The sequence below is a fragment of the Ostreococcus lucimarinus genome, chromosome 4, assembly GCF_000092065.1.
Source record: "Ostreococcus lucimarinus CCE9901 chromosome 4, complete sequence".
Lineage (NCBI taxonomy): Eukaryota > Viridiplantae > Chlorophyta > Mamiellophyceae > Mamiellales > Bathycoccaceae > Ostreococcus > Ostreococcus sp. 'lucimarinus'.
Genome location: NC_009358.1, coordinates 824878 through 847444, shown reverse-complemented (window position 1 = coordinate 847444; position 22567 = coordinate 824878). Strand labels below are relative to the sequence as shown.

Sequence of the window (22567 nt, the reverse complement as noted above, 5' to 3'; positions counted from 1 at the left end):
CGTAGTCGCGTATGTAAGTTGAAATATTGAAAGAAGCGCGCTTTTACAATTACTCATCCTCATCATCGTCCATACCGTGCACGGCGCGTCGTCGTCGCGCGGGCTCACTCGGCGGTTCGTTTTCTTCGTCGCTCGATGCGTCCAAAATCTTCGGTCGTACGCGCAATATTTTCCGTTGAGGCGAGAGCATCGAGTTCGGGTTCAGCTCTTCGCCGTTCGCGACCGGAACGTCTTTTCCTAATTTCTTCGCCAGCTTTTCGAACGCATTCTTCGTCGAATCCGTCGCGCCCTTGATCTTTTTGCCGCGCTTACCTTGCACGGCTTCGTCTTCTTCTTCATCATCATCGTCGTCGCCGCTCGCCTCCGCCTCCTGCATCGCGCGCGCGGCGTCCTCGTCTTCATCGTCGTCAAACACGTAATCTTGCTCCTCAAATCCATCGTCGTCCGGGAAATCGACGTCGTCGTCTGGGAAATCGACGTCGTCGGCGACCGTCGCCGTCGCCGGCGCCTCGTCGTCGTCGTCGTCCGGGAAATCGATGTCTTCGCCGCCTTCACCCGCGTTTTCCCCGCGCTCCATCGCATCCACGGCCTCGCCGACACCGCCGCCGAAATCTAATTCGTTAAACTCCCGCACCGCCATCTTCACGCTCTTGTCGCTTTGCAACTTGTCCACCCTCGCCAGCGTCTCCTCCGCCGGCGCGTACGGGTACATCTTCACCGCCCACTCCTTGTACATCGTCGCCAACAAATTCATATCGTGTTCCTCGTGTCCCTCGCCCTTCGACCGCGCGGCAAACTTCTCCGGGAACTCTCTGTACATCGCCCCGAGCCCGTTCGGCCCGAGCAAGTGATCGTGCACGCTAAACTTCGGTCGCCGCGTCGTCCCGGCGCTCGACTTCCGCTTCTCCGCGCGCGCGCCGCGATCATCGCCCGAGCCCTCGCCGCGCGCGCCGCCCTCGACGTCGTCCGTCGTCGTCGTCGTCGCGCCGTCCTCGCGCGTTTTCAGCGCGTCGCTCGCCTCTTTTGAAATCCATCGCTCGCGCGGCACCGTGCAGTCCTTCGCCCAGTGTCCGCCCTGTCCGCACTTGTAGCACGGTTTATTTTTGCTCGACATCGCCGTCGCCGTCGCCGCGCCGCGTCGCGCCGTGCCGCGCCGCGCGCCGTCGCGGGCGCGGCGGTTTGAAAATTTGAAACGCCGCGTGTTGGTCCGTGTGTGATTGATGTTACCGACCGCCGCCGACGCCTCGACATCGTCGCGAGCGACGCGTCGACGCGGCAGTCGCGCGCGCGAGGCGACGCGAGGGCGATGTCGGCGAACGCGATGGACCACCTGCTCGTCCTGGGCGCGCTCGGCGAGATCCACGCGGCGTCGGCGTGGGCGAAAACGCCGATCGAGGAGCTCGTGGAGGAAATTCAAGGCTTCGCGGGACGCGCGCGCGACGCGAGAATGGCGGCGACGACGCCGGTGGGCGCGTTCGGAGACGCGCTGGGACGGTTTGGATTGGTGATGAGCGAGTGCGTGCGGGAGACGGCGCTGGAGTCGGTGATGGTGGACGACGAGGGGAGCGACGACCAGGGACGCGCGGCGAAGACGACGCGATTGTTGATTTTGTTGGGAGTGCTGTGTAAGGGGAGTTTCGAGACGAAGGTCGAGCTCGTGTTTCGAGCGATGGACGCGCGAGGGGTGCGAGGGATCACGTCGGAGCAAGCGATGGAATTCGCGGGTGATTGCGTGAGCGTCGTCGGCGCGTTGCTCGAGGAACGCGGCGACCGCGTGGATTTAGGTTGGGCTTCAAACATGTGGACGCGGTGCGTCAAAGACGCGGTCGACGCGTCGAACGCGGATGATGATCTCGGAATGTTTACGCTGGAAGAATTCAAGACGCTGATGCGGAAGATGTTCGATAAGATGACGCGGGCGAGCCTGGAGAGCCCGGATTTGGACAGACGAAGGCGGGCGAGCGGGGGCGAGACGCAACGTCGACGGAGCTTGGGATCGGCGAGCGAGCGACGATTGTCGCAAGGTTCGGCACATGGCTTTTTAGACGCACCGATCGTTCAGGCTGGTTTGGAGTACTTGACGGGCGCCAGCAGCGGGGGTCAGCGAGACTCTCGCGGCAGCGGCGGCTCGCCGGCGTCCGCCGCAATTTTGTCGAAAGTTTTAGAAACCGTGGCGAGTCCGCAACAATCGACGCGTCATGCACCTGATCATTCGCGCAGTCATAGTGGCGAGCACGACGTCAAAACGTCGGGCGGATTACATCGAGCGTCAGGGTCGTCAAACTGGGCGAGCATGATTCCCGAAGGCATCGCGCACGTGCTCGGAGTCGGCCCTCTAGGGGCTACGGACACTCACGAGCTAAAGCGCGAGCCCGGAATGACGGACGAGGAATGGGAACACGCAAAAATTGTATCCGAGGTCGAGGCGGCGAGACACGAGACGGATGATGCGGAGATGGGACAGGCGGTACAGGAATCAAACTGGAGCGGCATAGTCGACTTCGTAAAGGAACTCGTCATACGTATTTTCCTCTTCAACACCGTCCGTCTGCTTCTTACAATTGCGCTCCTGGGCGGAGATGCCGCGTTGTGCGTGTACGTCATCGGTCACTTCGGCACCGTCGCCGGTCTAGGTTTCGTTGTCGTCATCAACGTCGTCATCAGCGTGATTTTCATATGGTTCATTGTGAGCTTCAACAAGCGCGAACGCGGTAAGGACAACATGCAATTCGGTGCGAACTTGATGCAGAGCATCCAAGACATCGCCAAGTCCAAGGCTACCTTCGAGCAGGGATTAGGTGCGTTTAGAGGCGCGAACGAGTCGGACACAGATCACATCTCGCCGCGTTCTTGGAACATGGATGGCGAGACGACGCCTCGCGCGTTCGGGCAAGCGTCGATCACGGGCGATCAACGAAGATTTCGGAGGACCGTATCCGGCACGGTTCTCGGCGAGCGGGTGTAGGTACTAATCTAGCGAAGGTAAATTTACAACAAGATTTACACTCAGATCGCGCGACGCGCCACCGCCAACTCCTCGGCGAGGGCGTCCGCGAGAAAAGGCGTGACGCCCCACGTTGAACACATGTGATCATACTCTTCCCACGCCGCCTTCGACGCCGACGCGTTCGTGCGGATCGCTCGAATGAGAGTATTTCGAGGCGTGTGCTCCCCTCCTACGAATTCCATGACGTCGACGCGATATCCCAGCAGTCGCAAAATGTGAGCTCTGAATGCGTCCGTGAGAACGTCACCGAGACGTTCGCTGAGGATGCCGTGCCTCGCCATCGGCGGGAAAGCAACATGAGGTGCGCTTTTCAAACGCACTTGGAGATCGTGATGACAGCACGGCGCGATGAGCGCCAGTGGAGCGCACCAACGCACCGTTCGAACGATGGACTCATCCGTCGCCGTGTCGCACGCGTGCAAAGCGAGCACTACGTCGGTGAACGCGTCCTCCTCTGAACCGTCTACGAAAGTCACGTCGGCGTCGGCGATCGTGCCTTCAATGAATCTCATCGACGCATCCCAACCTAGCTCTTTGGCCACCCGCGAGTTATGTTCGCGCGCTTGGCGCTTCACGTCGACGCCCACTACGTTTGTAGGCACGCGTCTCTTCGAGCTCAAGAGCGAGTACGCCCCAAACGTGAGATACGCGTTCCCGCATCCTAAATCGCACACACGAAGCGGGCGAGTCTCATCGCCGCCCTTCATGTGTCCCGCCGACGTCGCGGTGTCGTAAGCAACGTTCAAAATCTTCAGAAACTCCTCCACTTGCTTGTACTTGTCCCGCTTGCTCGCCTTGATGGTTCCATCCTTGGCGACGACGCCGACGTATCGCAAAAACGGGTCCTCCCCCGTCAGTAACCTCGACTTCTCGCGGTCGTGCCCTTGTGGGCCGACGACGATCGTCTGCGTTCTCGCACTACCGTCTATCAGCGTCCCCTTACTCGCGTTGTCCCTAGAAATCGTCGCCCGAGCCTTCTTCGCGTTCGCCGTCACGTTGTAACCGCCGCGCGCGTGTTCGACGCGCCAATGTTTATATCCCGCCCTCAGCGCCTCCTCCAGCGCCTCCCTCGCCCCGATCGCGTCCTCATCCCCGCTCGCGCTCTTCGAAACGAGCCCTCCTTCGCCCTCGATCGCGTGATTACTCGTGAACGCCTGTCGTTCGTCGTACCGCGTCCGCTGCAGCGCCGTCCGCCCCCGAATCGTCACCCATCGAAACTCCACCCTTCGATGCGCCTCCGCCGCCGTCCCTCGCCCCGGTCCCGTGAGCGTGATCTTCCCGACCGCGTCCGCCTCCTCGAGCGCGAGCGCGACGCACGCCGCGCGCGCGTCGTCGAGCGCCACCTTCGTCCCCGTCGGCATCGTCCCCGCCGTCGCGCCGCCGTCGCGCGCGTCGCTCGCGCGCGTCGTCTCGCGCGCGCGCGCGATGGACGCGCGTCGTCGTCGCGTCACCGCGCGTCCCGCGTCGCCGCGCGTCGTCGTCGCGCGCGCCGCGAGCGCCATGTCGAGTCGCGCGCGCGTCGCCGAGTGTCGCACTCGTCGTCGCGTCGTCATGCGCGCCGCGCGCGCGCGCGCGCTCGCGCTCGGCGCGGCGCGCGCTCGACGCGCCGCGCGCGTTCGCGTCGAGCGCGGCGACGGCGACGGCGACGGCGACGGCGACGGCGTCGACGCGCGCGTCGACGCTCGCGCCGACGTGGACGACGCCGCGCACGGCGCGCGCGCTGCTGGAGACGGCGCGCGATTTGAGCAAGTTTCGCCTGAGCGCGTTCGTCGTGAGCACGGCGGCGGCGGGGTTCGTGCTCGGCTCGCCGACGAGCATGGACGCGGGAAAATTAGCGGCGACGTGCGCGGGGACGATGCTGTGCAGCGCGAGCGCGAACGCGCTGAATCAGGTGGTGGAGCGGGCGCCGGACGGGACGATGCGACGCACGGCGGGTCGGCCGTTGCCGAGCGGAAGGTGCGGCGCCGGGGTCGCGATGGCGTTCGCGGGCGCGTGCGCGGTGAGTGGGGTGGGTGTTTTAGCGATCGCGACGAACGAGACGACGACGGCGCTGGGGGCGGGGAACATCGCGCTGTACGCGGGGGCGTACACGGCGCTCAAGCGGGTGCACTTTCTGAACACGTGGGTGGGGGCGGTCGTGGGGGCGATTCCCCCGCTCATGGGTTGGGCGGCCGCGAACGAGCTCGGGACGTTGGATCCAGGGGCGTTCGTGTTGGCGTCGGCGCTGTATTTGTGGCAGATGCCGCATTTTATGGCGTTGGCGTACATGGGGAAGGACGACTACGTCAACGGGGGGTATCGCATGTTGTCGCATCCAATGTTTGACAAAACGGGACGTCGCGTCGCGGGCGTGGCGGTGAGAAACTCGTTGGCACTGCTCCCACTCGGCGTGTTAGCGTGCGCGATGGGGGTGACGACGTCGCCGTTCGCGTACGAGACGCTCGCGCTCGGCGCGCCGCTCGTCGCCGCGGCGGCGGCGTTTTACGCGGCGCCGTCGTTTCCAGCCGCTCGGCGCATGTTCTTCGGCTCTCTGCTGTACTTGCCCGCGTTTCAAGCTCTAGCGTGTTTGCACCGAGTGCCTCGCGATCACACCGTGGACGCGTACGAGTCTTTGAGGCAAGCCAGCGCCAATTTCCCGTGGCACTGCGTGCCGTTCGCGGCGGCGTACGATTGGTCGCCCGAACGAGAGAGATTGAAGCAGTTCAGATCGCGCGCCTTGGGACCGGCGCTGAGTGAAACCTCGGTTGCGCCGTTCCCTTTCCTGCCCCTGCCCATCCCGAGTTGTCCGCACGACCGCGCCTACGCGCAGGGCGGCGAGTCGCGCGCTAGTTAGTTTTATAGAAGTCTTTGTAAGAGACGCGTAGATTTTATTACTCAACCGCGATTGCTCGGCGCCTGCCAATCGAGACGAATCGGCCGACCCATGCACTTCTCCCCGTGTAACTTCGCCGCCGCGTCGATCTCGGCGCCCGAGAAATCTGCGAATCCCACGCCGCGGAATTCCCCGGTCTCTTTGTTCGTGAGCCAACGAATGGTGTGCGGACCGACGCCCGCGCCGTCCATGAAGAATTTATAAATCGTATCGTCGTCGATCTGAAAGTTCAAATTCCCCATGAACAGCGTGTAACATCCCTCAGGCTTCTCCCCCATGGGCTTGATCTCCGCGCGCCCGCCCCCGCCCGCCGCCTTGGCCGCCGCTCGCTCCTCCGCCGTGTTGCCGCGCTTTTCCCAAAATCGCACCGGCGTCTCGCGTTTATGCACCAACCGCCCCGTCGCCGCCACCGCCGCCGCCGCCGCCTCCGCGGTTTTAAACTCAACCACTCCAGCCCCTAAAAACTTCCCCGTGGCTTTCTCTTCGAACCAATTCACGCTCACGATTTCTCCGCAGTCGGCGAACGCCTCGCCGAGCGCCGCCTCGTCGATGGTCCACGCCAGGTTCCCCATGTACACGTGCGTGGACGACGTCGGAAACGTCCCCGGCGCCGGCGCGTCTTTCTTCGCCGCATCGCTCTTCCCGTCGCGCTGTTCCGTCGCCTCGTCGTCCGTCGTCGTCGGTTTTTCCTCGTTCGCACCGCCGCCGCCGGCGTCGCGTTTCGAGCGTTTCTTCTCCTCACCGCGCTCCGTCGCGCGCGCCTCCTCGTCCTCGCGCGCGCGCTTGGATTTCTTTTCCTTCTTCTCCTTCTTCGCCTTCTTCGCCTTCTTCGCCGCCTTCGCGTCGTCGCTCGCCATGGCGTCGCGTTGTCGCGACGCCGAACGAACTTCGCGACACTTCATGGCGCGCTCGGGCGCGCTCGAGCGCGCGCTCGACGCGTGCGTCGAAGCGCGCGCGCGAGACGCGTTCGTCGACGCGTCGCGGGCGCTGCGACGGGCGTTCGCGCGCGCGCGCGCGCGCGAGCGGTCGGAACGCGCGAACGAAGACGAAAACGTCGTCGACGAGGACGTCGTCGACGCGGACGTTCGCGCGCACGAGGACGCGTGCGCGTGCGCGCTGCGATGCGGACGCGGATTGTGGTACGAGAGCATGCGCGAGGACGATCGGCGCGCGTGCGTCGACGCGTGGTTCTCGTGGGAGGAGGCGGATGAGGACGAACGCGCGGGCGCGGGCGCGGCGCGCGCGTGCGTCGACGCGATGGCGACGACGCGGGGCGCGACGCGCGCGGGAAGCGATGATGACGCGATCGTGCGGAGCGCGGTGACGTATTACGTCGAGCTCGTGCGACGAGGGGTCGTGGGAAGGTTGACGCGGATGGCGGCGGGGACGACGGCGGACGCGCGCGCGGCGAAAGAGACGCTGGACGTCGCGCTGCGAGCGTTCGATCGGCTCGATCGGCGGTTTGATATACCAGTGTTTCGCAGTGTAGAGGCGTACGAGGCGGAGTTGGCTCGGCAGGTGTTGAACGCCGGCGAGGACGCGCCGGCGAGCGCGGCGGCGACGGCGAGTAGAATGTGTCGCCGCGGCGCCGCGCGCGCGGTGGCCCGAGCCACGCTGCGCGAGCTCGCGCCGCGCGTGCGCGAGCTCGGTGTGGATGCGATACGCGCGATCGTCGAGGGCGATGAAGTGCCGGCGTCGTTGGCCTGGGCGACGACCATGATGAATGAGGTTAGCGACGCGCACGCCGCGTGTCGATGGATTTCAGAACTCTTCGCCGAATGCGACGGTCACGAGTCGAGCGTGAACTGCAGCTGGCGAACTCTAGATTTAGTTTTGCGCGTGTTGCTACGCGATAGGTATTGGGCGTGCGAAGCCACGCGATTCGCGCTGTGCGAAACGTTGCTATTGCGAAAGAGCGCGCCGCGCGCCGCGCTGCCGGCGCTCTTACGGTTGACGATTCTGCGACCCATTCGTCGAGGCGCCGACGCCACGCGCGTCAAAGCGGCGAGCGATGCGAATATATTCGCACTCTTGGATACTTGGTCCGGGGAAGGTTTCGTGCGTGAGGCGTCCGTCGAGCTACAACGGACGCTCACGTCGAGCGTTCGAGCAATTCTTGCGGCGTTGCCGAGCGAAGAGTGGGACGCTATGCGAGGAAAGCCGACGCAAATGTTATTGAAAGGCGTGAGCGCGCGTCTCGATTCGCCATCATTGCGTCCGCGCAGACACGCGAGCAAAGTCGCCTTGGAACTTTCGCTGAAGATGGACGCGAGCAAGCCTTTGCGACTCGTCGATGACGGCGACGACGTCGACGCGTCATCGGACGAGGAATCGGAATGGGAACAGACCATAGAGTCGATCGTTCAAGACGACGTCTTCGTCGTCTGCAATGATGACGACGGCGGCGGCGGCGGCGACGATGAAAAAGAATCCATCGCCGCCAACGTCAATCTAACCGGTTCGTCTGGGTTTCAGATTAAAGTCGAAGACCCGGACGAAGTTGTCGATATGTGGAGCCTTCGCCGCGACGAGAGCGACTCGGATGCCTCCGATAGCGATGACTATTCCGATGACGAGCTCGTACCGTATGATATGGATAGTGATGACGACGCGACGCTTCGTTCTCGTGATCCAGCGAGTTTGACTGAAGCGCGAATCGCGTCGCTGCCGAAGCCGCAAACTTTACGAGAGTGCATCGGCGCCTTGAGGCAGGCGCGTTCGGGCGATGCGTCGACTCGGCAGACCGATATCGATATTGCGGACGCAGCTGAAGGTGCGGTGCACGCAGTTTCCGATATCGTCATGCGCCAGCCGCACGAATTGGCGTCGTGCGCCGCGGATCTCGCTGTCACCATTTTGCACGCGCAACCGCCCACGCCGGACTCCGACCCACTCGACCGCGCGCGGCGCCAAGGCTTAGCTTCGGTGCTCACGGTGACCCCTGGTCTCGCAGGCCCAACAATTATCGACCACGCGTTGTCGGAGAAATGCGACGCGTCCCAAGTTATGGACACGCTGAGCGCGTTGGACATGGCGATGACGGAGCTCGCGTCGCCGTCAAAAGCCGAGCACCTGCTCGATGCTTCGGCGTCGACTCGTTCGACTGCTCGCGTGGGTATCGAGCGAAGGTTTGCGCCGAAATCCATGGAGATGCAAGCGAAAGGTGCGACATCGGCGCCGACGCGAAGTCATCTCATAGGCGAGTGCTTCGTCGCGCCGCTCTTGCGCGCGGCGGCGCAAAGGCTCGAGCGTCAGTCCGCGCCAGAATACAACCCCGATGGCCTGGACGCCATGGTGAACGGACATATTCTCTACACACTCGGTCAGTGCGCCAAGCACGCCAAGAACGCGACCGATGGACCGTTGATCGGCCGCGCGGTGCTTGAATTCGCCGTCACTCCCGCGTTGGCAGACTCCGACCAACCCCATCTCCGCCGTTCCGCCCTCGTCGCCGGTGCCCTCGTCGCCACTTCTCTCCGAGACACCCCCGTCGCCATCGCATACGCCGAAAACTCCCCTCTGTCCACCGCTTTAGAGCATTTCACCGCCATCGCCGCGCGGCGCCATCGCGCCGACTGCGACGTCGACGTTCGCGCCGCGGCTTCCTTCGCCGTCGCCGCCGCCGCTGATTGCAAAGCTCGCGCCTTAACAGCGCTCGAGCGCATCGCGGACGACCCAATCGCGCTCGACGACGCGCGCTCGTCGGCAATCACCACCCGAATCCCTCGATTAGACGTAAAATTGTAGCGCGTCGCGTCGGCTAAGCTTCCATGCCGCCTAAACCCGCGCTCGAGCCGCCGAACTGAAAACGCGACGCCGCGTCCCCACATCGCGCCTCGCGTCGCCCGCACTCTCGCGCGCGCACGCACGAACGCACGTCGACGCGTCCCGTCGCCGTCACACGCGCTCGCCATCCCGAGCGCGCGCGCACGTCGACGATTTCGATCCGCCGTCAGGGATCTCCATCGGCGATTTGCAAACTTTGAACGACCTAAACGCGCGCGACGATGAGCAACGATAAGCGAACGCGGTTGTTCCGCGTGCGCAAGACGATTCACAAAATGCTCGCAGCGCGTGGATACCTCGTGAGCGCGAAAGAGCTCGAGAGAGATATCGATTCGTTCACGGAGGATTTCGGCGAAGAGCCAAAGCGAGAGAGCCTGACGATCCTGGCGCCGAAACGCGACGATCCCTCGGAAAATATCTTCGTGTTCTTCCCGGACGAGGAAAAGGTTGGTGTGAAGACGATTAAGGATCTGGCGAAGCGCATGAAGGATGAAAATGTGTTTCGAGCGATCATCGTGGTGCAGGCGTCGCTGACGCCGTTCGCGAAGCAGTCGTTGCTGGAGTGTCAGACGCAAAAGTTTTACATCGAACAGTTCCAAGAGACGGAGTTGTTGGTGAACATCATCGATCACGTGTTGGTGCCGGAACATATTTTGCTGAGCGACGATCAGAAGAGGACGCTGCTGGATCGGTACAAGGTGAAGGATACGCAGTTGCCACGAATTCAGATGCACGATCCGATCGCGCGGTATTACGGAATGCGTCGCGGACAAGTCGTGCGCATCATCAGGCCGAGTGAGACCGCGGGGCGGTACGTCACGTACAGACTGTGCGTTTAGAGACCTCGCTCGTGTCGTTGCAATAGATTTTAGCTAAACTAATCCTCGCTACTCGCTAATCGGCTACCTCGCTATGAAGAAAGAAATTGTACACTTGTTTGAGCGACGCGCGCGTCGGTCTGGCGTCGGGATGGGTTTTCGATACCGCCGCTAGTTGTTTGCGCACGTCGTCTTTGTCTAAGTCCGCGTTTGAACACGGCGACGGTCCCATGGCGATGCAAAGCGCCACGGCGACGGCGACAGAGTGGTCGACGCCGTCGTCGCACGTGACGCACAGACGTGCGCCTGGCGTTTCGAACGTCCGACGAGCGAAGTCGATGCATCGAGGCAGTGCTTTCATGAGATCTGTTCGGCTCACTTTCGCTTTTCTCGCTGGAACGTGCAGAAACGCAGTCGAGCACGCCTTGCTCGGATCCACGACGGTTTCCCCGACGTGAAGAAATGCGTCCGCGAGTTTTTCCATGTCAGCGCGATCGTACACGGCGAACGACGCGATCGAGCATCGACCGATGCCGCATTCTGGCGAAAGCTCTCGCATGCCGCCGGCGCAAATCGCACCGTTCGAACGATTCGCCTCCTCCGCTGCGCGGCTGTCCATCGGCGCACACCCTCGCGGCGCGAGTCGAGACCGAGGATCCAACTCGCGCGGCTTCCCGATTCGACCGTCGACGATGCGCGCGATGATGTTGTCAATGTCGCGCTCAGAAGCGTGGAGCAAAGCATCGCGGTGTTCGTGAAACATGTCAGCCGTGAGTCCACGCGACCAACTCTCCTCGTCGTCCGCGGCTCCCGGAACGTACGCGAAACTGTGCCCGTTCACCCCGACCCGCCGCTCACCGCGCCAATGCAGCGGCGCGCTCGCCGTGACGAGTATAAGCGGAGTAAAGTCCGCCTCGGCGAGCGACTCGAGCGAGAGTTCGGCGCCGTCTTCGCCCCGACTCACCCACACGCATCGAAACGGCTTTTCCAAAATCGCCGCGAGCTCGCCGACGTCCCATCCCGTAGACTTCAAACTCGCCTCAAACTCCGGCACGAGCGCGCGTATGCTGTTCCGCTCGTGTTCCGCCACCCACTCCGGCAAATGCGGTCCCTCGAACCACGCGCGATCGTCCGCGTCCGCCGCTCCCGCGTCCCGCTTCGCCCTCGCGCACGCCCTGTTCAACGCGTCGCACCAAATCGGCACCGTCTTCGACAGCGCATCCGGAAACCGTTTCACCGCGCTCCGCGTCGCGTCCACGATCATCCCTCCCCTCCCCGCCGCGCACGCCATCGCCACGCGTCGATTCAACCTCGTCGCCGACATCGTCCAGTTATTATTGTGTCCGTCGGTGCTCTTAAAGTAGCACGTCTCGTACGCGAACCTCCCCCCCCCCGCGTACCACGCTCCCGCGCGCGCGTTCGCGAACGCCGCGCGCGTCGAATCGCGCAAAAACCGCTCGCCCTGCGCCTCCACGAACGCGGCGTCGCGCGCGATCGAGTGCACGCGATGAAACGCGCGTCGGTCCTCGCGGTCGATGCTTCGCGTCAGCGCGTAAAACGACGGCGCGACGCGCGCGTTGATCGCGTCGTCGGACATCGCGGCCAGCGTGTCGTCGACGCCGTCGTCGTCGCCATCGTCGCTCGACGACGACGCGCTCGACGACGACGACGGCGCCGCGCGCGGCATCGTGCGGCGCGACGGCATCGCGCGGCGCCCGTCGCGACTCGACGCGCGCGCGGGCGACGACGCGGTCGACGACGCGGCGACGACGCGCGCGACGACGACCTCGCGTCGTCGTCGATCTCGCGCGCGCGCGCGCGCGAACGACGCGACGATGGCGGACGAGGCGAAATTGGAGACGTTGCGACGGATGCTCGCGAGCGCGACGCGACGCGACGAGGAGGCGGAGGCGCGGCGCGAGGTCGAGACGGCGGCGAGGAGGGCGGAGATCGCGAAGATCGCGGCGCAGTTGACGGCGATCACGGGCAGCGCGCCGGCGACGCCGGTGGAAAGGACGAAGAAGAAGACGGCGAAGGCGACGACGAAGGCGACGGCGACGACGAAGACGAAGACGAAGGCGAAGGCGAAGGCGAAGGCGAAGGCGAAGAAGGTCAAGGCGAAGAAAACGGTGAAACCGAAGCGAAGCGCGAACGATCCGTTGAAGACGTCGGACTTCGCGGTCGGGATGGAGGTCGAGGTTCGCGGCGAAGGGAACGAGACGTGGTACGGCGAGGTGACGAAAGTGCGACAGTCGAACGCGAAGTGCCCCCTCGAGGTGGCGTGGTTACAAAAGGAAGGCAGTGGGTTCATTTACTACGACTGTGCGCACAAGGACGTCATCGAGTTGCGCACGGTGCTCGAGACGCACGAGGCCGGTCACTTTGCGGTCCCCGCCGGCGGTCGTAGCGCGTGTTCCAAATGCAAGGAGGCGGGCACGACGTGCAGCAAGCGCGTGAAGAAGTAAATAATATGATCGATACGTGCATGATATGCACGATATGACGGTGTACAGATAAGGAGTTTAAAAGGTTTTGAAATGTTATTGACTCGCTCGCTCCTCGCTCGCAAAGCCGTCCGAGCCCCCACACACGCGCGCGCCTCCGTCATGTCGACGCACGCCGCGTCGCCGATGACCGCCACCGGGCGCGTGTTCTCCGCCCCGATTGAGCCCGCCTCGGGTTCGGCGCGCGCGCTGCTGGAGTCTTTCTTCGAGCAGCAACGCGCGAGGAGCTCGAGCTACGAGCGGTGGAACGGCGCGTACGCGTCGATGCTCGCCGGGACGACGTCCGAGGACGCGTTCGTGCTCGAAACCAAGCGCACGACGGACGACATGCGGGGTTACAGCGAAAAGGTGCGGCGCACGCGCGCGACTGGGAGGTCACCTCGCCCCGCGGCGCGAGCGGGACGGCGCCGGCGTCGCCGCGGCGCGACTCGACTCGAGCGACTGACGATGACCGCGCGAGCGCTCGTTCGTTGATGCAGATTTTAGGCATAGAAGAGGGATTGAAACGACTCGATCGCACGTCAGCGGCGATGCTCGTGCGCGTGATTCAACAGAACGAACGCGTGCGATTGGAGATGACGGCGGCGCTGCAAGTGCTGCGAAGAGCCGCGGCAAGAGAGGCGTGGTCGTGGCAACGAGGCGGCGAACGCGCGGCGGCGGAGACGACTATGAATTTGAAACCGTCATGGGCGCGCACGGAGGATTGCGATCCGGCGGCGTGTGCGATCGGATGCGCGTGCGCGAAGGATGGTCCCGAGCCGACGGAGGAGGAGTACTCGAACGCCGTCGGCGAGGCGACGCAGACCCTCGAGCGCGCGTTTGGGGAAATCAACGACGCAATCGAGGAGTTGAGATACGAGCTCGAGGACGAGGTCGACGGCGGTGCGAATTAGCTTTAGCGCGGCGTAGTAAAATCATCAAGAAATATGTGTTATGTGTTTTGCAAAAGGGCCATTCCTTCTCCTATCGACTATATCGCAGAATCTACGCGGCTCCTCTTCCTACCGAAAGAATTAGAGGCATGCTGATATCAACGAATTTACTTGATGGAGCACTTGGCACCGCCTTCTTCGAGCGCCTTCTTGGCTTCTTCGACTTCACCCTTCGTCTTGCCCGCGAGGATGGTGAACGGCACGTTGGTGACGGCATCCTTCGCTTCCTTCAAGCCCAAGTCGGTGAGGCCACGCACAACCTTAATGATCGCGATGCGCTTATCGGCGTCAACGTTGTCAATGACAAGGTCGAACTCGGTCTTTTCTTCGGCGGCTTCGCCACCGGCAGCCGGGCCGGCGGCCATCATCATGCCGCCCGCCGGAGCGGAGGCGTCGACGCCGAACACTTCTTCGATTTGAGCGACGAGCTCGGACGCTTCAAGGAGCTACGCGCGAGAGAACGATCACGATTTTATCGTCAGTCTTCGTTCCGCGTCGCATCGCGCCATCTTTCCCGCGTTCCACGCGCCTTCCCGAGCGTCCGCGCGAGCTCCGTTTTCAGGGTTTCCCCAGACCCTTATCGCGTAGGGTCGTCCGCGCGTCGCGTCATCATCATCGCGCCTCCCACGCCGCGTCCTCGCGCGATCGCGCGCGCCGCACGTACCGTGAGCGTCTTCATCTCTTCGATGATCGCATCCGTCTTCGCCGACGCGAGGACGACGGACGTGCGCTTCGCCGCGGTCGGGCGAACGGACGTCGGCTGCGCGCGCGACATCGTGGTGCGGGGTCAGTCGTCGGATTCCCGTCGTCGCGTCTCCGCGCGACGCGTCGGTCGCCCGACGCGCCGCGAATGCGTCGTGCGTATTTTATCCCATCGCGCGCGCGCGTCGCGGCGGCCATCGCGCGCGTCCGCGCGCGTCGCGCGGTCCGCGCGCGTCGCCGCCGGTCCTTCGGGGTTAGGGCTGCGCCGTCGACGTTCGCGACGGCGCGCGCGCGTCGGCGCGCGACGCGCGTCGCGTCGGCGCGTCGAGGCGAACGAGGCGTACCTTGGAGGCCTTGTTGGCGAACGCCGGGGCGGCGTTGACGCGGGCGGCGGCGGCGGAGATCGTGAACGCGGACATGTCGTGAGCGGTCGAGGCGCGGTGTGACGTCAAGGCGTCGCGACCGACGGACATGGGGGGGGTGCGACGTCGAGTCGCGAACGGTGGATTACCCGAGGTTTTCCGCGAGACGCGCGGGACGTCGAGGACGCGAATCGACGACGGCGAGGCGTTGGAACGGGCGATGTGCGTTGGATTAATCCTTTGCGAGTTTTAAGCCGCGGCGGTGGGGCGGGATGGGGGCGGAATCGCGCGGCGGCGCGTCGGAGTCGTCGTCGTCGGAGTCGTCGTCGGCGGCAAAGTCTCGAAACGCGACGGATTCCACGTCGCGCGGCCACGGCCGGGAGGGCGCCGGTGGAGCGCGGTGACGACGGGCGTGCGCGAGGGCGATCACGGCGAGACCGGCGCAGAGGATGGCGGCGATGGGATGGGCGATGAGGACGGCGGGCGCGCGGAGGCGCGGAGGCGCGACGCCTCGCGCCGCGGAGGCCGAGCGCGACGGTGGTTCGAGCGCGCGCGGCTCGTTTAACCCGAGCCAAAGGCGCTGGTAATTTTTGCCGATCGTCGACGTCGTGGAGCCGATGTGTAGAGTCAATCCCGCGCCCCAAGACGCGGTACCGCCGTTCTTGCTGCTCTGCGCGGCGAGTACGTGCGGCGATTTGAAAATGACGCCCATGGCGTTCAAGTCCCAAACGTGCGTCACGGGCGCATTGTCGCCGGTCCAGAAGATGCGCACGAGAGATGTTTTGGGATTCGGCGCGTCGCGGGTCCAACACAAGGCGTAGTATCCACCTAAGCCTTCGAGAGAACTCCCCATCCACGCTAACCCGTACGCGAATCCATGCTCGGACAAATCGACCGCCTGCTTGAACTTACCTGCGTAGTCGAACAGAATGACTCGAGAGTTTTCGCGGTCGGCCAAGGCGATTTCTCTACGAACTTGAGAGTACGCGAGCTGGTGCGCCACGCTCACTTTGCCGGCGGAGCCGAGGTCGAAATCGCCCGCGTACGCGCCGTCGGCGCCGAAGCGAGCGATTCTGTTCGGACACAGTCCATATCCGTCTGCGACGATGAATGAACCGTCTTCTAAAACTAAAACGTCCGCTGGGGCACAGAATCCCTCACCGCCCCCACGTTTCACGCCCGCTTGTCCGAAAGCGCGCACTCGCTCGCCAGAGTCGGGCGAGTACTGAAACACTTGGTGAAGCGCGGTGTCGGTGACCCAAATAGACCCATCGGGAGCGATGCGTATACCGTGGGGCATCACGTGCGCGTTTGCGCCAAAAGCTCTATCGATCGCCCCGGTGAACAGGTTCATGCGCACTATGGCGTCCTCTTGGATGGTCTTTGCCTCGCTCAACGAGGAGCCGGCTTCCCACACGTTTGGTCCGCGGTTCGTCATCCAAACGTACTCACCATCGCTCGTTGCTTGAATTCCACCGATCCCACCGAGTGCCGGCCATTTCACGCGCGACGGCACCACGCGCGCGCGCACCGCATCCATGTCCTCGATCGGTTGCTTTGCGTCGCCGACTTCGAGCGCGAATTTCCCCATCGAGCCGTCGTTCGATCCGAGGCACGACAGATATTGCGGCTCATCGCTGTACACCATGACGTACATGTTACACATCTCGTGCGACGCCCCAAATCCCGCATTCACGACCGCGGTCTCGTTGGTCGTGTCAAAACTACACGTCACCCGCAAAGCGTCGCCCGCTGACACCGTCAACGACGTCCCCTTTTCTGACAGCAACTCAAACTCTTGCGGTAACTGCGGATCGCGCTCGAGCACGCGCACGGGCTTACCCGGATCCCCACCCACTAGTCTATCTAAACGCACGATCGTCCCACGATCGTGCGTGTGCACGCGGAACCCAAACGCCTTGAGCTCTCGCGATTGCTCGTACGCGCACGTCGCCGCTACGAGCTCGTCCTTCTTTCCCGGCTGCAACGAGAAATAACTCGCCCACGCCAACACCGACGCGCTCATCTTCGGCCGCCCACTGGCCAAGATGACGTCCAGCCCGCTCTTCCCCACCGCGCCCGCGCTCTGCTTTTCCAAATAGTGCACCTCCAGCACCAACACTCGAAACGCGCCTTCGCCGACGCGAAATCCGACGTCTTCAGGCATGTGCATCGGCGGCGCGTTCTTTCCCCATCCGTACAACAGCGCCTGCGACGTTCCATCTCCGCACGTCGCGACGTGCGAACCAGAGCTGTACATCCCACCGACCACCTTATCCAATCCGCTCGCCGCCGCGTCTCGGCACCCGTACAGGAGCATGTGATGGACGATCTCCTGCTTCGCGCTCGGCTCGTACTTCACCACGTGCCACGCGCCTTCGGGGACTCGAATCGGGACGTACAAATACGTGTCTCTCGTCAGCGCGCGCGCGTCCGCGGTTCGCATGCGCAGCGTGCGCGTGATTTGCGATTTCGCGTCCGCGCGGACAGTCATCAGCGCGAGCGTCATCGTCAAGATGACGCTCGCGCGACGCCGCACGCGCGCCGTCGACGCCATGGCGTCGTCGACCGCTCGAACGCAACGCGCTCGCGACGTCGACGCGCGCTCGCCGCCGCTCGACGTCGACGCGCCGCCGCGGTCGGCGCGCACTGGCGTCACTCGGCGACGCGTCATGGCGGTCGTCGCCGCCGGCGGCGCGCCGCGCGACGACACCGCGCTCTTGGCGCGAAGCGACGACGCGCGCGATGACGACGCGCGCGCGACGCGCGCGCGCGCGACGAGCGCGACGTTTCGCTCGGTCGGTGGTTTGGTGCTCCTAACGCTTGGGTGTTACGCGATGGTTCTCGACGGTGCGCGCGAACGCGGCGACGGCGCGCCGGCGCGATCGGCGCGGACGTCGAGCGCGCGTTCGCCGCTCACGTCGCTCGGCGTCGGCGCGAGCGAGGCGAGAGGGACGATGGAGCTGGTTGATAGTTTTCGCGCTCGGGCGATCGGCAACGCGATTAGAAGCGAGCTCGAGGGACGGCCGCAGCGCGTTTACGATATCGGCGGCGAGAACGGCACGGAGTTCTTGGAAGATGTCATGGAGTACGTCAAAGATGATGAAGCGGGCGTGATGCGAGTGGCGCATTTGGGTGGGGGTCGCGACGACGACGGCGACGTCGGCGGGACGGAAAAGTTGTTGCGGTCCTTGCGCCGAGCGCGCGCAGCTTTGAAGGAGAGACAAGAGGCGGACACGGCCGCGGTGGGACATAGAAAAATGATGATGCGCGGAAAGTCGAAGGCGGATCGACCGGTGAAGGAGCGTTCTTCCACGACGCAGGCGACTCGTCACGTCAAGGAGAAAGGCCCAACACCTGGGGGCACGCCGAAGAAGAGTCGTCACGAGCATTTGCAGCGCGTCGAGGCAATGTGGAGGGATGACTTGATTAGCAACGCCGATTTTATCGCGGATTACGGCGATCATGTTTTCCAAAACGGTCAAGGCGACTCACGGGCGACTCGTGAGATCGGCGTTGCGTCGTCGCTTTCAAGTAAGGCGTCACTCGAGGGGCTGAATATTTTGCGTCGGCGTTACTACAGCAATAGCAGTGAAGACGCCGCTACACCACTGCTGGGTGGCCAAAGATCGTGCAAGATTCTGTACTTTTACCACATTCCTCGCACGGGCGGCGGAACGTTGCTTACCTTCTTTTCGCGTCTCGGCGTAGACGTTCAACGATTCGAGCGCTCAAAGTACGCGAAGGAGGGATCGGATCTCGCACAATTACAAGCGCTCGACGAAGATGAGCACTGGAAACGCGTGACAGATCGCGTTCTCAACCCCGGAAATCACGTCATCGCTCATCACGTCGGTCGATCGGGGTTGTTAGGTATGGAGGAAAGGCTGGCGTCGCTGCGCAAACGCGCCAAGCTTCGTCGATGCGAGCTGAAGTCGTTCACGGTGATGCGAGAACCTCTTCTTCGCGATATGAGCGACGTCGTCGCGAGAAATGCATCCGAGCCTCTCGCATCGAACGCACAGGCCCGTTTTCTGCTCGCAAACGCGGGTACGAAGGACGCGACGTCCATTCTACCCGCGCGTTTAACGAGCGAAACCGCGTCTTTGCCGGATGTTTTCTCGACCACCGCCGACCTCCTCCTGCGCAACTTCGACTGGTTCTTCACCTTGGAGCACCCCAAAGCGGTGGTTCACGCCGTCACGGCGTTTTTCAGCGTCCCGAGCGAAGCCACCACCGCATCGCTCGAGGCGTCCATGCGTCACGTGAGCGATTACTCCCGCGCCGAAGCCGCCGCCGTCGACGCCGTCGTTCGCGCCCACGCCGACGCCCAGGAGGCCGATTGGCTCGATCGCAAGCTCTACGCCTGGGCTCGCGCGCGCGAGACCACGGACATTTCCCTCGATTCCGACGACTCCACGACGCGCGAGCGCTCGATTCCAGACGTTCGCGGTTTTCTTCAATCCTTTTTCCTCTGACGAGCGCGACGGCGCGACTGCGCAACTGTAACGACGTCGTCGATTTGATTTGATTTGATTTCGTTCGGTGTGATTCGTCACTCGCGCGCGCGACGCCGACGCGCGCGCATCGCTCGCGAGCGACGCCGCGCGACGTCATGCGCGTCGCGATCTCGCGCGCGGTGTCCGCGCCGGCGCGCGCGCGCGCGCATCGTCGCGATTCCACGCGCCGCCGCCGGCGCGCGTCGCGCGCGCGCCGACGCGGATTCGACGACATCGACGCCGTCGCGGAGACGGCGAGCGAGGACGATTACGCGAGGTGGGCCAAGACCGAACCAGCGGCGGAGCGGTGGCGCGAGTACGCGGACGCGCGCGACGAGGGAGGAACGTACAGCGTCGGGAAAAAGCCGCTGGATGAAAAGTTTTTGAGCGAGCTCATGCTGGCGCTGCTGAGAAATCATCGACGAGGATTGAAGGCGGACGTCCTGCTGAATAAGGTCAAGGGAAACATGGAGCTGGATGGATATAAGAGCGTGCTCGTGGGGGTGGGGCGGATGGAGCAGTGGGATCTGGCGAGGGAGATTGTGGAGTTTGTCAAGGCGGGCGGACGCGAGCGCGGCGACGAGGTGCTGACGAGTAATTGGTTCGTCGCGTTGGCGACGCGACGATTGGAGGAGAAGGCGTACGACGCGACGTGTGATGTGTTCGGATACATGAAAGAGTTTGGCTCGGTACCGTCGGGGGAAACGATCGAGACTTTTGCAAAGCTTACGGTGAGTGGTCTGTTTGCGCAAACGTTTTTTTGTCCGCGCCTTCGACCGAGCGTCGTCGATGATTATACACCTTCAAAAACACCATCTTTCGGATCTGAAAGTCATTGAAGAGAAATGAATACCATTGAATGAGACGATGCTAGGCGATGTTGATGTATTTTTCGCGAACTTACCGCGCGCGATCGACATTGGTGACTGACTTTGTTCCCTCTCAGGACGCCGAACCGTTTATGAATCAAGCGCAAAAGGACCGCGTAAAGGAGATCGCCGAGTGGCTCTCTGAGAGCGACGCTGGACGAGCGTTGTGGCACATACACTTTGGTCGGCCCATGGCTGAAAATCAACCGGGCGCACCGGGGACGTTGACGCCCAATCGCACGATTAGCGTGGCGCTCGAATCGGAGGACGTCGACATTTACGGCGACATAGATAAATTGCGTGAGCAGTTGAAGGACTTCTACTGATTGTAATAATGAATTTTGTATTGGTATTCACAACTCGACATACTTAGTGCCCGTCCGAGCCTCGCAAGAGAGATTCGATGACTTCGGAAAGCGTCGGGTGGGCGTGCACGGTGAACTTCAAGTCGTCCAAAGTGGCGCCTGTGGAGATGGCGTTGGACGCTTCGTGAATCAAATCCGCGGCGTGCAAGCCCATGATCCACATACCCAAGATCTCGTTCGTCTTCGGGTTGTAAATCAACTTAGCCATACCCTCACCTTCCTTCTCAGCGAGCGCCTTGGAGTTGGCCTTGAACGACGTCTTGCGGACGGCGACTTCGAAGCCTTCCTCCTCACCCTTGGCGCGAGCCTGCTCCTCAGTCAAACCGACGAAGGACACTTCGGGGTGAGTGAAGCATGCGGCCGGAACGGAGAGGTGGTTGAGGACGTGCTCGTTACCGTGCATGTTCTCGATCGCGCTAATACCCTGGGCGCTCGCCGCGTGCGCCAACATCATCTTACCATTGGCGTCGCCGATGCACCACATGCCCTCGACAACCTTGCCATCCTTGTCCAACACTTGCATCTTTTCGTTGACCGGGATAAAGCCGCGTTGGAGCTCGACGCCGATGCTTTCGACGTTCAAGCCAGCGGTGTACGGAGAACGACCGGTGGCAACCAAGACGGCGTCGACTTCCATAGTGTCGACGACTTCCTTCGTCTTGAAGTCGGTGAGCTCAATCGTCACCGGCTTTTCGCCCGGGATACCCGGCGTGACCTTGGTCGCCAACACGTTGGTGACGTAGTCGATGTTACGCGGGGTAATCAAAATACGTTCCGCCATCTTAGCGATCTCCTTGTCGAAACCCGGCATGATGTTAGGCATGGCTTCGATGAAGGTGACGTCGGAGCCGAGCGCGGTGTACACGTCGGAGAATTCCAAACCGATGTAACCGGAACCGATTATGGCGACCCATTCCGGGACCCAGTCGAGCTTCAAACCCGCATCGGAGGTGAACACCGTCTTGTGGTCGACTTCGATGCCCGGCGGCACGAACGGCGTGGAACCGGTGGCGATGATGATGTTCTTCGCCGTCACTCTCCCCCCGGTGACCGTGCCCGGCGCGCCGTAGGAAACTGTGTGGTTGTCCTCAATCTTCGCCGCCCCGGTCAAAATTTCAACCCCAAGCCCGATCAACGAACGTTCCAAGTTACCCCGGATCGTCGACGCCAAATTCGTGGCGTGATCGGCGATGCCTTGACGATCAAAGCTCACCGCGCTCGGATCCAACTGGATACCGAGCGAGCGCAAGTGCTCCGCGTTGCGCATCTCCCGCACGCGTCCAGACGCCGCGAGCAGCGCCTTCGACGGCACGCACCCTCGATTCACACACGTCCCTCCGATCACATCGCCCTCGATGATCGCCGTCTTCATCCCTCGCGACACCGCGTGCATCGCCGCGCCGTGTCCGCCGACGCCCGCGCCGATGATCACCAAGTCGTAGTCGTACGACTTCTCCGCCGCGCGCACCACCGCGCTTCGTCGCGCGCTTCTCGCGCGTCTGCGTCGTCGAGTCGCCTTTCGTCAGTCCTCGCTCGTCGTTTTTTCTTCGCCCCTCGCCTCGCGCGTCGTCGCCGCGCCGTCGCCGTCCCGTCGCGCGACGCTTTTGACCTCGCCGTTCGATCGTCGCGTCTCGCGTCTCGCGTTCGCGCGTCGCGCGTCGCGCGCTGCGCCGCGCCGCGCCGCGCACCTGTCGCCGCGCGCGCTCTTCGCGAGCGCGCGCGCGGGCGCGCGCTGCACCGCGAACATCGTCTCGTCGCCGCGGAGTGCGACCGCGCGCGCGCGCGATTCGGATAACGCGGTCGCGACGTCGTGCGTCGTGTGGGCAAACAGTCACAGTCACGACGCGCGCG

General features: G+C 63.3%; 16 protein-coding genes across 16 annotated transcripts; 9 read left to right on the top strand and 7 right to left on the bottom strand.

Annotated features, from left to right (window-relative positions):
• Positions 1-49: 49 nt before the first annotated feature.
• Positions 50-1114, bottom strand: OSTLU_92669 (predicted protein; the record flags this gene model as incomplete). The annotated part of the gene is made up of 1 exon (XM_001417332.1): positions 50-1114. One exon carries the CDS (start codon positions 1112-1114, stop codon positions 50-52), a length of 1065 nt encoding a protein of 354 aa, XP_001417369.1.
• Positions 1115-1306: 192 nt separating this feature from the next.
• Positions 1307-2965, top strand: OSTLU_15214 (predicted protein; the record flags this gene model as incomplete). Its single annotated transcript, XM_001417583.1, has 1 exon — positions 1307-2965. One exon carries the CDS (start codon positions 1307-1309, stop codon positions 2963-2965), a length of 1659 nt encoding a protein of 552 aa, XP_001417620.1.
• A 41-nt stretch (positions 2966-3006) lies between these two features.
• OSTLU_87131 (predicted protein) lies at positions 3007-4368 on the bottom strand (the record flags this gene model as incomplete). Its single annotated transcript, XM_001417331.1, has 1 exon — positions 3007-4368. The coding sequence occupies one exon, from the start codon at positions 4366-4368 to the stop codon at positions 3007-3009; it is 1362 nt and encodes a 453-aa protein (XP_001417368.1).
• A 380-nt stretch (positions 4369-4748) lies between these two features.
• Positions 4749-5840, top strand: OSTLU_87130 (predicted protein; the record flags this gene model as incomplete). The annotated part of the gene is made up of 1 exon (XM_001417582.1): positions 4749-5840. A coding segment is annotated over one exon (1092 nt), but the record flags the coding sequence as incomplete, so codon positions are not given.
• A 41-nt stretch (positions 5841-5881) lies between these two features.
• Positions 5882-6736, bottom strand: OSTLU_92667 (predicted protein; the record flags this gene model as incomplete). The annotated part of the gene is made up of 1 exon (XM_001417330.1): positions 5882-6736. The coding sequence occupies one exon, from the start codon at positions 6734-6736 to the stop codon at positions 5882-5884; it is 855 nt and encodes a 284-aa protein (XP_001417367.1).
• An 859-nt stretch (positions 6737-7595) lies between these two features.
• OSTLU_15211 (predicted protein) lies at positions 7596-9626 on the top strand (the record flags this gene model as incomplete). Its single annotated transcript, XM_001417581.1, has 1 exon — positions 7596-9626. The coding sequence occupies one exon, from the start codon at positions 7596-7598 to the stop codon at positions 9624-9626; it is 2031 nt and encodes a 676-aa protein (XP_001417618.1).
• Positions 9627-9886: 260 nt separating this feature from the next.
• On the top strand, positions 9887-10504 carry OSTLU_36865 (predicted protein; the record flags this gene model as incomplete). The annotated part of the gene is made up of 1 exon (XM_001417580.1): positions 9887-10504. The coding sequence occupies one exon, from the start codon at positions 9887-9889 to the stop codon at positions 10502-10504; it is 618 nt and encodes a 205-aa protein (XP_001417617.1).
• A 55-nt stretch (positions 10505-10559) lies between these two features.
• OSTLU_15209 (predicted protein) lies at positions 10560-11807 on the bottom strand (the record flags this gene model as incomplete). The annotated part of the gene is made up of 1 exon (XM_001417329.1): positions 10560-11807. The coding sequence occupies one exon, from the start codon at positions 11805-11807 to the stop codon at positions 10560-10562; it is 1248 nt and encodes a 415-aa protein (XP_001417366.1).
• Positions 11808-12318: 511 nt separating this feature from the next.
• OSTLU_31410 (predicted protein) lies at positions 12319-13053 on the top strand (the record flags this gene model as incomplete). Its single annotated transcript, XM_001417579.1, has 1 exon — positions 12319-13053. One exon carries the CDS (start codon positions 12319-12321, stop codon positions 12946-12948), a length of 630 nt encoding a protein of 209 aa, XP_001417616.1. The 3' UTR covers positions 12949-13053.
• A 60-nt stretch (positions 13054-13113) lies between these two features.
• On the top strand, positions 13114-13880 carry OSTLU_15207 (predicted protein; the record flags this gene model as incomplete). The annotated part of the gene is made up of 2 exons (XM_001417578.1): positions 13114-13335; positions 13467-13880. The coding sequence occupies 2 exons, from the start codon at positions 13114-13116 to the stop codon at positions 13878-13880; spliced, it is 636 nt and encodes a 211-aa protein (XP_001417615.1).
• A 146-nt stretch (positions 13881-14026) lies between these two features.
• On the bottom strand, positions 14027-14694 carry OSTLU_37027 (predicted protein; the record flags this gene model as incomplete). Its single annotated transcript, XM_001417328.1, has 2 exons — positions 14027-14365; positions 14584-14694. The coding sequence occupies 2 exons, from the start codon at positions 14692-14694 to the stop codon at positions 14027-14029; spliced, it is 450 nt and encodes a 149-aa protein (XP_001417365.1).
• A 521-nt stretch (positions 14695-15215) lies between these two features.
• PAM1 (peptidyl-glycine alpha-amidating monooxygenase-like protein) lies at positions 15216-17540 on the bottom strand (the record flags this gene model as incomplete). Its single annotated transcript, XM_001417327.1, has 1 exon — positions 15216-17540. The coding sequence occupies one exon, from the start codon at positions 17538-17540 to the stop codon at positions 15216-15218; it is 2325 nt and encodes a 774-aa protein (XP_001417364.1).
• Positions 17541-17649: 109 nt separating this feature from the next.
• Positions 17650-19519, top strand: OSTLU_24470 (predicted protein). The gene has a single exon (XM_001417577.1). The coding sequence runs from the start codon at positions 17656-17658 to the stop codon at positions 19459-19461; it is 1806 nt and encodes a 601-aa protein (XP_001417614.1). The 5' UTR covers positions 17650-17655; the 3' UTR covers positions 19462-19519.
• A 358-nt stretch (positions 19520-19877) lies between these two features.
• OSTLU_31405 (predicted protein) lies at positions 19878-20321 on the top strand (the record flags this gene model as incomplete). Its single annotated transcript, XM_001417576.1, has 1 exon — positions 19878-20321. One exon carries the CDS (start codon positions 19878-19880, stop codon positions 20319-20321), a length of 444 nt encoding a protein of 147 aa, XP_001417613.1.
• Positions 20322-20443: 122 nt separating this feature from the next.
• OSTLU_31404 (predicted protein) lies at positions 20444-20677 on the top strand (the record flags this gene model as incomplete). Its single annotated transcript, XM_001417575.1, has 1 exon — positions 20444-20677. One exon carries the CDS (start codon positions 20444-20446, stop codon positions 20675-20677), a length of 234 nt encoding a protein of 77 aa, XP_001417612.1.
• A 43-nt stretch (positions 20678-20720) lies between these two features.
• Positions 20721-22109, bottom strand: OSTLU_15203 (predicted protein; the record flags this gene model as incomplete). The annotated part of the gene is made up of 1 exon (XM_001417326.1): positions 20721-22109. The coding sequence occupies one exon, from the start codon at positions 22107-22109 to the stop codon at positions 20721-20723; it is 1389 nt and encodes a 462-aa protein (XP_001417363.1).
• Positions 22110-22567: the final 458 nt, after the last annotated feature.

Excerpts from the sequence above, each read along its gene's own strand:
- OSTLU_24470 (XM_001417577.1), top strand. The coding sequence starts at position 17,656 with ATGGCGGTCGTCGCCGCCGGCGGCGCGCCGCGCGACGACACCGCGCTC.